Source organism: Coenobita brevimanus, chromosome 53, assembly GCF_032717465.1.
Source record: "Coenobita brevimanus isolate Jiangsu-jjx chromosome 53, ASM3271746v2, whole genome shotgun sequence".
Taxonomy (NCBI): Eukaryota; Metazoa; Arthropoda; class Malacostraca; order Decapoda; family Coenobitidae; genus Coenobita; species Coenobita brevimanus.
In genome coordinates this window covers 3,167,107-3,182,738 of record NC_137006.1, presented here as the reverse complement: position 1 = coordinate 3,182,738, position 15,632 = coordinate 3,167,107, and the positions used below count along the sequence as shown (strand labels likewise).

At 44.1% G+C, this 15,632-nt stretch overlaps 1 protein-coding gene across 1 annotated transcript in view; it reads left to right on the top strand.

Annotated features, from left to right (window-relative positions):
• Positions 1–14,423, top strand: part of l(2)k05819 (transmembrane protein 94-like protein l(2)k05819) — a 96,045-nt gene extending 81,622 nt beyond the window's left edge. The window contains exons 26-29 of the mRNA XM_080273177.1: positions 482–600; positions 11,226–11,319; positions 13,104–13,277; positions 14,351–14,423. Of these exons, the coding sequence (XP_080129303.1) occupies positions 482–600; positions 11,226–11,319; positions 13,104–13,277; positions 14,351–14,423 (460 nt within the window). The remainder of the gene's footprint in view (positions 1–481; positions 601–11,225; positions 11,320–13,103; positions 13,278–14,350) is intronic.
• Positions 14,424–15,632: the final 1,209 nt, after the last annotated feature.

Below are 15,632 nucleotides of genomic sequence, written 5' to 3'. Positions count from 1 at the left end.
GCCTTACCCTTGTTATGATGAAGGCTCAGACCTGACAAGGAACCACTTTAAGTTTGTTAGAAATTTGTTAATAGACTTTTTTGAGTAGGTGACCCTCATCTCAAAACACATCCCCATTCAACCCACATTATAATTGCATCGCTGGACCATATTGTCAGTCGCTATACAGTCTGTGGTTATGAAGTAATCCAGTCGTATAGTGAGGCTGGGCTGTTGTGGTGGGATGATGGTGATGGTGTTACGTTGGGCTGTGGTGGTGGGAAGATGGTGATGATGTTATGTTGGGCAGTATTGGTGCGATGATGGTGATGATGTTATGTTGGTGGGATGATGGTGATGATATGTTGGGCTGTGGTGGTGGGAAGGTGGTGATGATGTTATGTTGGGCTGTGGTGATGGGATGATGGTGATGATGTTTTGTTGGGCTGTGTTGGTGCGATGATGATGGTGATGATGATGTGTTCCCTCTCATCTGCCACAGCACAAGCCGAGAGGGAGGTGTGGGGGAGGTGGCCAGGTGGGGGGGCTGGGGTGACCAGTACGCTGACTCACTCAACACTGTGCAGAATGCCGTCGCCTTCCTCATTGTCCTCTACTTCTGTGAGTGTTGAAATTTTGTAGATACTGTATACTGTAATTCTGTCTATCTTTCTATTAATCTGACTGTTTATCTATTGATTTATTTATCTCTATATATATCTTTTAATAATAGTAAGAATAATGTAGTAGTAGTAGTAGTAATAATAATAATAATAATAATAATAATAATAATGATAATAATAATAATAATAATAATAATGGTGATAATGATGATAATAATAATAATCAGGTCTTAAGTCTCTCAAAAGTGCCAGTTCTTCCAATAGGGCATTCACTAGCACTGGCCACTCGTTTACACTTTTACAGTTACGAAAATTATAACATCATTCATATTCCATACACCTTCATCAGCAGGTGTGGCAACAGATAACCTTTGTATTCACCCATCACAACACCTGTTCCAGATTACAGCATTTTGATAAGAGAAAGGCTGTGAGTGTTGGCAGAAATCAGTTACCTCATCAATAATAGCAGTTTTTTTTTTTGGCTAGTTTTACAATAGAAGAGTTGAGAGGCAGGATGGGACTGGAGAATATTGGTGTTGTGATGAGGAGGGATATATTGAGATGGTTTGGGAAGTAGGATGGGACTGAAGTGTATTGGTGTGATGAGGAGGGGTAGATTGAGATGGTTTGGGCATATGGAGAGAATGGGGGATGATAATTGGGCGCAGAAAGTGAGAAGTGTTAATGTTAGGGGTAGGGTGTCACGAATCAATTCGCGACATTTCCTTTTTGTGAGAAGCCACGAACTATTAGTGGAAAACTCACTGTGTATCGCTCAGTTAACCGTTTCTCTCTCCATTCCGGGGTATACTTTTCAAATAATTCGTCACCGTTTTCAAAAAGTGACCGATTTAATGCACGTCACTAAGTGCGCTACTGAGCGATACAATTATTTCTTTATCGTTTGCCTCTGCTTCATTCAACCGTTAGCCACGCCTTCTTCCGGTGGCCTGTGCGTCCTGCTTAGGCATTATTTGAATTCAGTCTAGTGGCGGCTTTGACGGAGAGAGGTACTGTGCTCAGAAGTGAAGAGAGGTCAGCTAGCATCCCAAGCTCCACAGAGTATCAGTTTCTTCAAACTCCAAACACCTGGGTGATACAAAGTATTCATCGACTGGTATTTCCTTTGTGTATTTCCTAGTTTTAAGAGCTTAGTTAAGGTGTTTTTCCTAGGCGTAAGTATTTAGCTTTTGTGCGAGTGAGCGAGTGCGTCTCATTTAATTTGATTTGAAATGTAATGTTAAATTTATTTTTGTGATTAATAAATTTAACAGTTCTATTTCTTGAGCTTAATGTAGAGTAAAAATCTTGTTTCATTTCTCCATAATTAAGCTTATTTTCCATACAGCTCCTAGCTTGCATAAACATTTACTATTCATAACTGGTACTTAGACCAGTCTTGTTGTATTAACTTAAAATCCGTTGTGCCAGGAGTTAATGCATCAGCAAGAACCTGATGTTATTATTATTAGTATTAGTATTTATTGTCAGGGGTGATGTAACTTTCTCCAGAGGCTAACAGTACAGTAATTCAGCAATTGTGAGTAATTAGTCTCTGCTGTGTACTGTTGAGAAAGTTTATAAATTCTCGTTCTTGAGAATCTTAGCAAGTCAGCGTAAAGTAATCGTTGCTTGATGTAGCAAGACAATCATTGTCTCTGCTCTTCAATATTATTGAATATTATTATCAATTTAAATAACATTTAACCATTTATTTCAAAATTACCGTGATATTTTAAAAACCCCGTGACAATTGGCGACCTCATTCCAGGATATTAACTCCTAGCTCTAAAGCTATTCACGAGATAGTGCTCACTCATTCATATTTAGGTATTTATCATTAAAGTTTATAGGCACAAGCTTACTGGTGTTTACCGTTAATTTAGCAAGTGAGTTTTTGCTTTATAAATCAATAGAGTACTTAACTCTAGTTTATTCTTGGTAACGCCAGACGATTTTATTCGCTCCTGGGAAGTCGCCGTACCCATTGTGTTTATTATTGAGTCTTCCCAGTCATTTACATTTTTGATTTATTCTTTGCCAGTTAACTAGATAAGACTGGTCACCACTAGCTTGTGTCTGTATTCTTTACTTGTGTTTATTATTATTCGTATATAAGCAGTCAGTACTCAATTTCGGTTACTTAGTAAATTGAGCTAGCATCATGGCTACAGCTGTATATGTACAGGAAGCCAAAGATATTGGTCTCACAGACCCAGAGAAAATACAGAGTTACGTTCTCTCACGGTTCAATTACGAGCAAGAACGTGAGAAAGATGCTCGTGAAGAGCGTAGGATTCAGCGCGAATACGAGCGAGAACAGCGTGAGGAACGTGAAAGAGAGCGTGCTTATGAACAAGAGCAGCGTGAGAAACAGCGCGAATACGAGCAGAAACAACGCGAGCTCGAGTTAGAAAAAGAGCGAGAACAGCGCGAATACGAGCGTGAACAACGCGAGCGAGAACGAGAACATGAACGTGCCGAACGTGAGGCACGAGAAAAACATGAACTTGAAATGATGAAGCTCAAGCGAGATTCCTTGGCTTCAGACACGTCTGGTGCAGTTGGTCAAAGCTCCACGAGCGTTCCCTCCTGCACATGTCCTGGCGACCCCACGCATCAAGCTTCCTTCATACAAGGAAAGCGAGCGAATCGAGCCGTACATAGCTCGTTTTGAGGACATGGCAGACTTATATCAACTGGATGAGGCAGCTAAGCGGCTTCAGTTTCTTAGCCTATTTGAGGGCCCTGCCCTCGATATTCTCCACAGAATTCGTGGAGACAATCTCACATATGAGATGATGAAAGCTGCACTCATTAAGGCGTATGGTCTCACAGTAGACGACGCCAAAGTTCAGTTCATGCGAGCTCGTCTCCAAGACAAGGAGACAGCTGTTCAGTTCCTTGATCGTCTCACAGCTTACTTAAATGAGTGGATGGAGAAAGATGAAACTCCTTCCACGCGTGAGGGGATAATTGACCTTATGCTGCGTACACAGCTAGAGAGGTCGTGGCCTGCTGAGCTCATAGCACAGCTTAAGATCTGCCAGGTGAAAGATGCCAGCCAAATGGCAGAGAAGGCTGACGCATTCTTTACTGCATACGGGTATCAAGCTCGTAAGCAAAACACCTGGAGCAGAAAAGATACTGCTAAGTCTGGGAAGCCGTCTCAGACTGAATCCCAGCACCAAGGCCGTTCTCAGAGTAATGGTCAAGGTCCAAGCAAACCACAGAAGGACCAGGGCAAAACACTCAGAAATCTGAGTGGAAGACGGTACAACAAGCACCCCAACCAGCAGCAGTTTCCCAAGCATCAGCAGCAATACAAGGACAAGCCACGTAACCCTCAGTCAGGTCAATTAGTGTATCGGAGGCAGGAGGCAAATGCAGCCTTCATTCCACAAGTACCCGGTGGTGTCATCTCTACCAGTACAGGTACTTCCCAACAGTTCGCAAGTCCCCTCCGACCATGAACTCTCCTCAGACACCTAGTTCCCAGGGTGCCACGTTTGCTGCATCGGTTGTTCCGCAGTCTCATGAATGACTGGCTGCTACCTCCTCAGACCCTTCCACCAGCAACACTGCCTTTCTTGTTCAGCCAGGGTCTGTGGGAGGTGTTTCTGTAAATGTCCTGAGGGACAATGGTTCCTCAGGTTGCTCTGTTAAGCAGAGTTTAGTTCGGCCTGATGAGTATACAGGTCGACAGATCCAAGTTAGACTTATTGATGGATCAGTGAGATTGTTCCCTGAGGCACGTATCCAGGTGGCGTCTCCATTTTTCACTGGCTTGACAGCTGCAGTTGTCATGCCAGAACCTTTATTTGACCTCATCTTAGGCAACATACCTGGCATCAAAAATAGTTGTGCCGTAGATGTTGCTACGCAGACTTCGGCTGCTGCAATAACACGAGCCATGGCCAAGGCTCCAGATCGCGTCACTCCGTTGACCGTCGCAACGCCGCAAGATCTGATTCGTAGTCAAGATGTTGTCCAAGAGCAACAGACTGACTCGACACTTGCCTCAGTGCGCAAGAAGCTGGAGGGTAAAGTGACCAAGTATTCACGGGGAGGTCAAGCCAGGTTCCTTCGTAGCGAGGACGGCTGTACCGTGAGTCACAGACACCCCAGGGTGAGGTTCGACTGCAGTTTGTCGTTCCTGCAAAGTATCGCCGAGCAGTGTTTGAATTAGGTCACTGTTCAGCGATGTGAGGTCACATGGGTCATAAGAAGACCTCTGACCGCATCCATGCTGACTTTTTCTGGCCAGGAATGGGACGGGAAATAACGAGGCTTGTACGTTCCTGTGATGTGTGTCAGCGTACCACTGACCGGGGACGTGTCCGTCCTGCGCCATTGAAGCCAATGCCCATAATCTCTGAACCGTTCGAGAGAGTAGCAGTTGACATAGTTGGGCCAATCTGTCCTAGGGCTAGTGATGGATCAAAGTATATCCTCACTATAGTTGATTTCAGCACACGGTGGCCTGAAGCCGTGGCCCTTAAGAATATAGAGGCCGTCACTGTTGCTGAGGCATTAATTGAAGTGTTCTGTCGTGTAGGTATCCCTAAGGAGGTCTTAAGCGACCGGGGTTCGCAGTTCACTTCGGCAATGATGAACGAAACGTTCAGGTTGCTGTCCATCCGAGGCTTACGAACTACGCCGTATCATCCCATGTGTAACGGGTTGTGTGAGAGGTTCAATGGAACTCTCAAGAAGATGTTGAGGCGCATGACCGCCGAACAGCCAAAGGAATGGCCGGTTCATTGCTCCTCTTCTATTTGCTTATCGAGAAGCCCCACAGCATTCATTGAAATTCTCACCCTTTGAACTGGTGTATGGGAGGTCGGTCCGGGGCCCACTTCAAGTCCTTCGTGAGTTATGGGACGATGAAGAACCCGACCCTGAAGTCAAGACCACCTACACCTACGTCCTTGATTTGGCTGACCGCCTCCAGTCGACGTGCGAGTTAGCTAAGGAAGAACTGATCAAGGCGCGTGAAGTTCAAAAGGCTTATTACGATAAGAAGGCAAAGCTTCGGAAGTTTAGTCCAGGCGATAAATGCTTGGTATTACTCCCCACTGCCCAGAACAAGTTGTTGGCGCAGTGGAAGGGTCCATTCAATGTAGTAGAGCGCATTTCAGACCTCAACTACATAATACAGATGGGGAATCTTCGTAAAAGGTTCCACATTAACATGTTGAAGGCTTATCATGAGTCAGACCCCGAGGGAGACTGGCCTACGAGTAGCTGATGATAGTGACCAGCCACTGGAAGAAACCGGGGCAGCTGCGGTGATACCAGCTGATGACCATGATGACGAGCCCTTAACCGCTCAGTCCCATCAGGAAGAGACTGTCGGAGATGTTTCACTTAACCCTGACTTAGCAGTAGGGGACCAGAATGCCTTATGGTCACTGCTCTGTCAGTATGCTGATGTCTTTTCAGACCAACCTAGACTTGCAAAGGTTGCGTGTCATAAAATTGAGTTGACCAGCAATGCTCCTATAAAGGTTAAACCATATCCGATTCCCATGCGACTACAGGGTGCAGTAGATAAGGAAATTGCTGACATGGAGACAGCAGGCATTATCGAAAAGTCCTCATCTCCTTACTGTAGTCCGATGGTAGTAGTCCGCAAGAAAGATGGTGGAGTCAGGATTTGTGGCGACTATAGAAGGCTCAATGCAATCACCAAAGTGGATGCTGAGCCAATGGGTGACCATATTGCCATCTTCTCCAAGCTGGCAGGGTCACGATATTTCACGTAAGCTTGACCTAGCGAAGGGATTCTTCCAGATTCCCCTTCATCCTGAGAGTCGTCAGTTCACTGCCTTTGCTACTCCTAGGGGGTTGTACCAGTATAAAGTCCTCCCATTCGGACTTACCAATTCCCCAGCAGTATTCAATCGTGCCATGAGACAAGTGCTCCATGGTATTATAGGAGTAGAGATGTTCGTTGACGATGTCCTCGTTCATTCCGCCACATTGGAGGAGCACCTCAGACTCATGGAAATTGTCTTCAGTAGACTCCAGAGTTTCAACATGACTGTGAAGCCTAGCAAATGCAAGATTGCTCACAGTGAGGTGGAGTTCCTTGGTCATATTGTTGGCAACAATCACTGCAGGTGTCAGGGTGATAAGATCAGGAAGGTTAAAGAAGCCCCGAGACCCGTGACCAAGAAACAGGTTAGGGCATTTCTTGGCCTAGTGGGATATTATAGGAGTTTTATTCCCAACTTTGCTCTCATTGCCCAACCGTTGTACGAAGTGCTACGGAAATATGCTCCAAACACCATTGAATGGGGAGAAGCACAAGAGAGATCTTTTGCCACCCTCAAGAATATGTTGTGCAAGGAGCCCATTTTGCAGTTGCCTGATTCCAGCAAACCTTTCATACTGCGCACTGATGCTTCACAAGATGGAGTAGGTGCTGTATTGATGCAGGAATCGGAAGGTGGAATCTTCCCAGTGGCATACCACAGCCGTAGGCTAAAACCTGCCGAGAGGAATTACAGTACTGTTGAGAAGGAACTCTTGGCTGTGGTTGATGGTGTTAATATTATTATTATTTATTTGGGGCATCATTTGTTCTGGAAACTGACCATATGCCACTCACTAGTCTTAGCACGACCAAGACGGCTAATGCAAGATTGACACGCTGGACACTGTATTTACAGCAGTTTAACCTTGTTGTGAGATACATCAAGGGAAGTGATAACGTAGGTGCAGACCTGATGTCTCGCCTACTAACTGCTGACTAATATGGGCAGTTGTTGTATGCTGGGTTCCGTGATAGGCATCCTCAGAGATTTGAGTAATCCAAGGACTAGCCTGGTTCCCAGTCAAAAGTGTAGACCTGACGTCTCACTTGTTGGCCCCACAGGACACAGTATGTCCAGGGCCTGTACATACACGAGTATCGTAGGTTAAAGGGGAAGTTCGAGAGAGAACTCCGCAGAGGCGACTTGAGGCTATGGAAGACCCAAGTTTGCACAAGGATTCTCAGCTTCCCAATACTAATATAAGTATTGTAGGTTAAGGGGGAAGTTCGAGAGAGAACTCCGCAGAGGCGACTTGAGGCTATGGAAGACCCAAGTTTGCACGAGGATTCTCAGCTTTCCGGTACTAATATAAGTATTGTATTGTAGGTTAAGGGGGAAGTGAGAACTCCGCAGAGGCGACTTGAGGCTATGGAAGACCCAAGTTTGCATAAGGATTCTCAGCTTCCCGGTACTAATATAAGTACCGGGTATTGTATTGTAGGTTAAGGGGGAAGTTCGAGAGAGAACTCCGCAGAGGCGACTTGAGGCTATGGAAGACCCAAGTTTGCACAAGGATTCTCAGCTTTCCGGTACTAATATAAGTATTGTATTGTAGGTTAAGGGGGAAGTGAGAACTCTGCAGAGGCGACTTGAGGCTATGGAAGACCCAAGTTTGCACAATGTTTCTCAGCTCTCCGATATTAATATAAGTACTGTAGGTTAAGGGGGAAGTGAGAACTCTGCAGAGGCGACTTGAGGCTATGGAAGACCCAAGTTTGCACAAGGATTCTCAGCTTTCCGGTACTAATATAAGTATTGTATTGTAGGTTAAGGGGGAAGTGAGAACTCTGCAGAGGCGACTTGAGGCTATGGAAGACCCAAGTTTGCACAAGGTTTCTCAGCTCTCCGATATTAATATAAGTACTGTAGGTTGAGGCACAGGTTGAGGACCCGTGTGCAGTTCGAGGCTATGGAAGACCCGAGTTTGCACAGGGATTCTCAACTTGCCGACCATAATCGTGTGCTAAAATTAATGGCGACCTCGAGTGTACTTTTCATAGCATGTACTGACTGCTAGCCAGAGAGAGTAATTGTAACATAATAAGAATTTTGTCTCATTGACACTTTTGATGCTCCACCTTAATTGGTTTTGCAGGTTCAGCAATGGGTGTAGCAGTTTTGCTGTGCGGGCCAGCTGATCGTCTGCCGCACGCTGCCGCCTCTTCTCGTCTGCCTTCGTCGTCGCCATATTATTTACTGTGTCATTTTACACGTAGGTACAGTTACACTACAACTGTCACACCTACACCGTGTATTACATACACCACGCTACACAACAATTAGTTGTCAGTGTAAATGTAGCGAATTTTCGCTCAGTTTGACCTGAGTACAGGATTTTCACCGTCGTCACGGAGTTTTTCCCTCAAGCTTGCTTTTATTAACGTAAATACGAGGTTTTTTCACTCACTGGCGACTGCGATTTTCTCCTGTAGCAGGATAGCACACACACCACAGTGTGAATCTTGTGTGACTGAGTTAGGATTTATATATATGTATATTGAAATCTTTCTTCTGAAGGAAGAAAGATTTAATTTTCATGGGGCGTTAATGTTATTTAAATTGATAATAATATTCAATAATATTGAAGAGCAGAGACAATGATTGTCTTGCTACATCAAGCAACGATTACTTTACGCTGACTTGCTAAGATTCTCAAGAACGAGAATTTATAAACTTTCTCAACAGTACACAGCAGAGACTAATTACTCACAATTGCTGAATTACTGTACTGTTAGCCTCTGGAGAAAGTTACATCACCCCTGACAATAAATACTAATACTAATAATAATAACATCAGGTTCTTGCTGATGCATTAACTCCTGGCACAACGGATTTTAAGTTAATACAACAAGACTGGTCTAAGTACCAGTTATGAATAGTAAATGTTTATGCAAGCTAGGAGCTGTATGGAAAATAAGCTTAATTATGGAGAAATGAAACAAGATTTTTACTCTACATTAAGCTCAAGAAATAGAACTGTTAAATTTATTAATCACAAAAATAAATTTAACATTACATTTCAAATCAAATTAAATGAGACGCACTCGCTCACTCACACAAAAGCTAAATACTTACGCCTAGGGAAAACACCTTAACTAAGCTCTTAAAACTAGGAAATACACAAAAGAAATACCAGTCGATGAATACTATGTATCACCCGAGGAGTGGGAGTTTGAAGAAACTGATACTCTGTGGAGCTTGGGATGCTAGCTGACCTCTCTTCACTTCTGAGCACAGTACCTCTCTCCGTCAAAGCCGCCACTAGACTGAATTCAAATAATGCCTAAGCAGGACGCACAGGCCACCGGAAGAAGGCGTGGCTAACGGTTGAATGAAGCAGAGGCAAACGATAAAGAAATAATTGTATCGCTCAGTAGCGCACTTAGTGACGTGCATTAAATCGGTCACTTTTTGAAAACGGTGACGAATTATTTGAAAAGTATACCCCGGAATGGAGAGAGAAACGGTTAACTGAGCGATACACAGTGAGTTTTCCACTAATAGTTCGTGGCTTCTCACAAAAAGGAAATGTCGCGAATTGATTCGTGACATAGGGTAGCAAGAGGTAGACTGAAAAAGATGTGGGACAAGGCATGAGTGTGTCCTCAGGGATAAGGGACTACAGTAGAAGTCCTATTTTTCGGCATCTATGGGACCAGGCTAGTGCCGAAAAATCAAAATTGCCGAATTATCAAAAACCCTACCCACTCAATACCTTATATGTATCGGTGAACACTATCATCACTACTCATATCCTTACAAATGTGTTTGGAGAGAGTACTGTATACTGTTTGATACTGTACAATACTGTAATGAATACAGTACTATACATGAATATGAAAAATAAAGAAATTAGTGAACATACTGTATATAAATGTAATGGTACAGTAGGCCTACAAGTTCACATGCACTTACCTAAACTTATAGTAGGTTCCTTATTTACATATGTACAATAGAAGGGGTTGATTGGAGTCTGCTACTGCTGGAAGAAGTCCCCAGCAGTAGAGGGTCCTCATGGAGAATTTCAAGACTGACGAAAAAAATCGGAAAATCTGCTGAATGATCAGAGATTTTCATAAATGGGACTATTTCTCAAAACTGCCGAAATGTCAGATTTGCCGGGGAATTGGATGCCGAAGAATTGGACTTTTACTGTAAATAGGAAAGCTGCCAGAGATTGAGCGGTGTGGAGAGCCGCCATTATGTGATCAAGACCGATGCATGCAAGCTTGTTAGAGCTGTCAAAAACGAAACGGAGCAAAACAAAACCTAGTGGCAGTGTAGAAGAAAGATGGATCAGAGAAAGATGATTAATAAACTGCTCAAGGCTCATCAAGGCACAAGGCATCATCTTCACTTTGCAACATCACACCTTGATGTGCTGGCAGAAGTTTTAACATTTCTGTTACATACTTTGGTTCGTCAGACACAAGAGCCTTAAAAGCAATAAGACATGGTATAAATTCCGTTAGCCCTTACAGGCAAGAAGTGTAACTATTTTAAATGAAGTACAGTAGTCAGAGTTCTTGGGGGAAACCAAAGATTAGCCTCACCACTCAATTTAACACGGACAAAACCTTCATTAGTAGATTGTTTGGAAGGTGAGTCCATAATAGAGTGTGGTAATCTGTCTGTCTACCTGTATTTATCTATGTCTGTCTGTCTCCACCTATCCATCTATCTATCTATATATCTATCTAATCTGTTTATCTGTCAGTCTGTCTGTCTGTCTGTCTATCTGTCTGTCAATTTTTGTGTATCTATCTGTCTATTCTTCCCATGTATATCCCTCATACAGGTGTGATATCGGTGTCGTTCGTACATCGGATGTATCAGCTGTGGTGCCGCAACCCACTCACAAACCGCTGGTGGGCCGCCACTGTCTTTGCCGTGTGAGTACGCCTTTCAGGACTATTCCACCTCAAGGCCAATTCATCACCAGTTGTTTTGTCCCTACGAATTTAACCTAACCTAACCTGATCTTTGTAAAGGGTGGCCGCAGACAAAACACCTCCAAGTCGCTCTGTCACCCACCATTTGACTGCCCTCCTCCCAACTCACTCCCCCCTCCCTCATATCTATACTTAACCAAACCTAATTAAAACTGACCCAACCTTGCGTAATGTAATCTAACTTAACTAACCTCCTCTGAACTAACGTAACCTAACCTAATGTAAACTGACCTAATCTAACATAGCTAACCAAGTCTGACATATTTCCTCCTGACTGGAATGTGTTGGGGAGGGATGGGTTTGGGGCAGGATTGATTTACTTCCCGTGAGAATGGAGAATGAAAGACTGACTAAGAGGGTGTATGTTGGTGAAGTGGAGGGAGGGAGAGGGAGGGGGAGACTGAGGATGAGGTGGAGGGATGGAGTTGAGAGGTATATGAGGGAGGGGGGAGTGAGTTGGGAGGAGAGCAGTCAAATGGTGGGTGACAGAGTGATTTGGAGGCGTTTTGTCTGCGGCCACTCTTTGCGGGATTAGGGCGTCGGGCTATAGATAGATAGATAGAGAGTGTGCACCTCAAATGAACTAAATTGTGATCACCTCACTTATAATTTTTTTTTTTTTTTTTTTTTTTTTTTTTTTTTTTTTAGTGACGATGTGGATGCCAATTTGACTTGCAGTTGACGTATATGAGGTGTTGAGAGTAGTAGGGTTGGGGTTAGGTGGGGGAGGGAGGGGAGGAGTTCAAAGCTGTGTAATGTAGCCTCATAGATCATTCTCATTGCCTCATTCCTCTTAATCAAGGGCAGGCTTTTGAACTAGATATGTTAGAGCCTTCAGTATTCCTTCCAGTGGTACAAATCCTTCCTTCAGTAACCCTATCAGTGCCAAAGATCCATCCTTCACTGCTTCACATCATTCCTTCAATAACCCTATCATTGTCAGTTATCCTTCCTTCACTGCTACAGATCCTTCCTCCTCTGCTACAGATCCTTCCATCAGTAATCCTGTCAGTGCCAGAGTTCCTTCCTGATCTTTCCTTCACTGCTACAGATCCTTCCTTCACTGCTACAGCTCCTTCCTTCACTGCTACAGCTCCTTCCTTCACTGCTACAGCTCCTTCCTTCACTGCTACAGCTCCTTCCTTCACTGCTACAGCTCCTTCCTTCATTGCTGCAAATCCTTCCTTCAGATACCCTTTGATTGCTACAAATGTTTCCCTCACAGCTACAGATCCTTAAAATAAAAGTTCCTTGGGTTTAAAGACTGTATTTTGGGTTTAAAGACTATTTTGGGATTTAAAGACTGTATTTTAGGGTTTAAAGACTATTCTATGATTTAAAGACTGTATTTGGGTTTAAAGACTGTATTTTGGGATTTTAAGGCTATTTTGGGGTTTAAAGACTATTTTAGGGTTTAAAGACTGTATTTTATGATTTAAAGACTGTATTTTGGGGTTTAAAGACTGTATTTTGGAGTTTTAAGGCTATTTTGGCATTTAAAGACTGTATTTTGGGGTTTAAAGACTGTATTTTATGATTTAAAGACTATTTGGGTTTAAAGACTGTATTTTGTGGTTTAAAGACTGTATTTTATGATTTAAAGACTGTATTTTATGATTTAAAGACTGTATTTGGGTTTAAAGACTGTATTTTGGAGTTTAAAGACTGTATTTTGGGGCTTAAAGACTGTATTTTGGGGTTTAAAGATTATTTTTCTCCCCTAGCCTGGTCCTGCAGATTGTGTATGGGAGTGTGTCGTTGTCGGTCCCGGGGCAGGGCGGGGCGGAGGTGTGGTGTCCAGGGCTGGGGGATATACCACCCTGGCTCGTACTCATTGGGCTCCTCTGGCCACTGCTCGTCATACCCATCAACGAGGGCATCAGACGACGGGAGATAAGGTCAGTGCTTGCTGTACGGGAGGGGAGGGAAGGAGAGAAGAGGGTAGGGGTGGAGGGAAAGAGGGAAAAAGGTGGAGAGGGTTGGAGGGAGGGAAAAGGGTGAACAGGGTAGGGTGGGGTAGAGTTGAGTTGGGGTGGGTTGGGTTAGGGTGGGTTGGGTTGGGTAGGGTAGGGTAGGGTAGGGTAGGGTAGGTTAGGGAAGGATAGGGTAAGGTAGGGCCAGGGAGAAGAAGGGGAGGTAGTTTAAAGTAGGGTAGTGAAGGGTAGAGCAATGTAAGGAAAGGGAGAGTAGGGGAGGGGTTGGGAGGGGAGGAGAGGGTAGTGAAGGGTAGAGCAATGTAAGGGAAGGGAGAGTAGGGGAGGGGTTGGGAGGGGAGGAGAGGGTAGTGAAGGGTAGAGCAATGTAAGGGAAGGGAGAGTAGGGGAGGGGAGGAGAGGGTAGTGTAGGGGAAGGTAAGGTATGGAAGGGGGATTGTTTTGAGAAGATACCAATAGATATTATGTCCATACAGTACAATGAGCTTTCCAGTACATCCAGTAAGCTTTCCTATATAAAATCTCTCAGACTCGGTGCCCAAAAGCTCATCCCAGTATTACAGGTGTTCCACATTGTTTGAGGGCTAATTTTGGAAAGTGATTCGAGGGTTAACTTAGAGAGGCTGTGAAAAAACTCGACTTGTAGCAAACACTGAACAGAAAGTCAGGAGGGGAGATGTTTGCCTAATATTTAACATTTTCTGCTTCTCACTTTCCTCTGCTGGCTAATATCGTCAGGCTGAGGGAGGCTTAGTATGTGCCTCAGCCTAGATATTAGTTTCTCTGATATGATACGTCAGGGGGAAGAAACATGAACAGGCCTCGGGTGTGAAGTAGACACAGTAGGAAAGCAAGCAGTTCTGTAACTTGAGAGCAGTGAAATGGCGGGGGACAGGACAACATGGAGGCGATTTGTTTGTGACCGCCCCTTATGGGATTAAGGCGTCTGGCAATAGGTAGATAGATAGAACTTGAGGTTGACAGGCAGCAAACACCAAAACCCACATCCTCACCAGCAACCCCATTCCACCTCCCAGGGTGAACGTGAGGTACCAGAAGCGAGCCAGACTGGAGTTCGGCACAAAGCTGGGCATGAACTCTCCCTTCTGAGGTGCGGCGTGGGCCAGGTGGTGGTGAGAAGAGCTTATGGTCGATGGAGAAGCATCCGAGGGGAGAAGTATCCAAGGGGAGAAGTATTGGATGGGGGGAGTATTGGAGGGGAGAAGTATCAGAGGGGAGAAGTATCGGGGAAGACGCTGTGGCTTCTAAATGATGCCAGAGGAAGTATATGTGTGTTTTGTAATGTAACTCAGGGGTGAATAACTCAGTGTGGGTTGTGTGATTCCTACTGCGTGGTGAAAGTTAGGCTTCAGGGTCCTTCAGTTACCTTCATTATGGGACCTCACCTGAACTTTTTAGGTGATGATAATGATGATGATGATGATGGTGATGATACTGTGGCCCATCATCATAGTTTTTTTTTCATTTTTCATAGTAAGGCCACCATTGAAAGATATCAAAGTTCCTTGACTTTCCCGCATAAGGTACCTCGCTCCAATTTATAAGTGGGAATAAAGGTTGTTCTGTTCCAGCACAACATGGTAAGGAGGAGAGCAGATGGTACAGTAACGTTCCTTCATGTTCCTGAATAATGGTACAGCCAAAAGTAAAAGTTCACTGATAATTCTCCGCCAGGTGTAGCAGTGGAAGGTGTTATGTGTATTGTTGTTAATGTGGTAGCAGTGTGAAGCAAGCAGTAGAATTCAGCCAGATGTAACAATGGAAGGTGTTATGTGAATTATTCTTAGTGTGATAGCAGTTTGAAGCAGAGTGTGTGACAAGGAAGGATATTCTGTGATGGATGGTGTTGATTGAAATATTTTTGTGAGATAGGAATATGATAGAAATGAATGTGTGTGTGTGGATGGGTAAATTGGGAGTGTGTCGTCGTGTCTCGGCTACCTCCCTTTCTTTGGGGCAAGCAGCCTAAGTATATAGATAGATAGATAGGAATATGCAGCAAAAGAGTATGAGAAGGAAGTATAATCAGTTTTTATAAGAGAGAAATACAAAGCATGCACCAAATGAGTACAGGAAAAGAGTATGGGAAGGAGGGATGGTCGTTGTTGTTTGGGGAGGATTGAGAAATACAGAAGGCAGGACAGTGAAATGGCGGAGGACAGGATGACGTGGAGGCGATTTGTTTGTGGCCACCCCGTGTGAGGGATTAAGGCATCTGGCAATAGATAGATAGATAGATAGACATTATATTGGCAGAGGATTGTCCCTGAACATTTGCTTGTGCTTGTACCTTGTCCC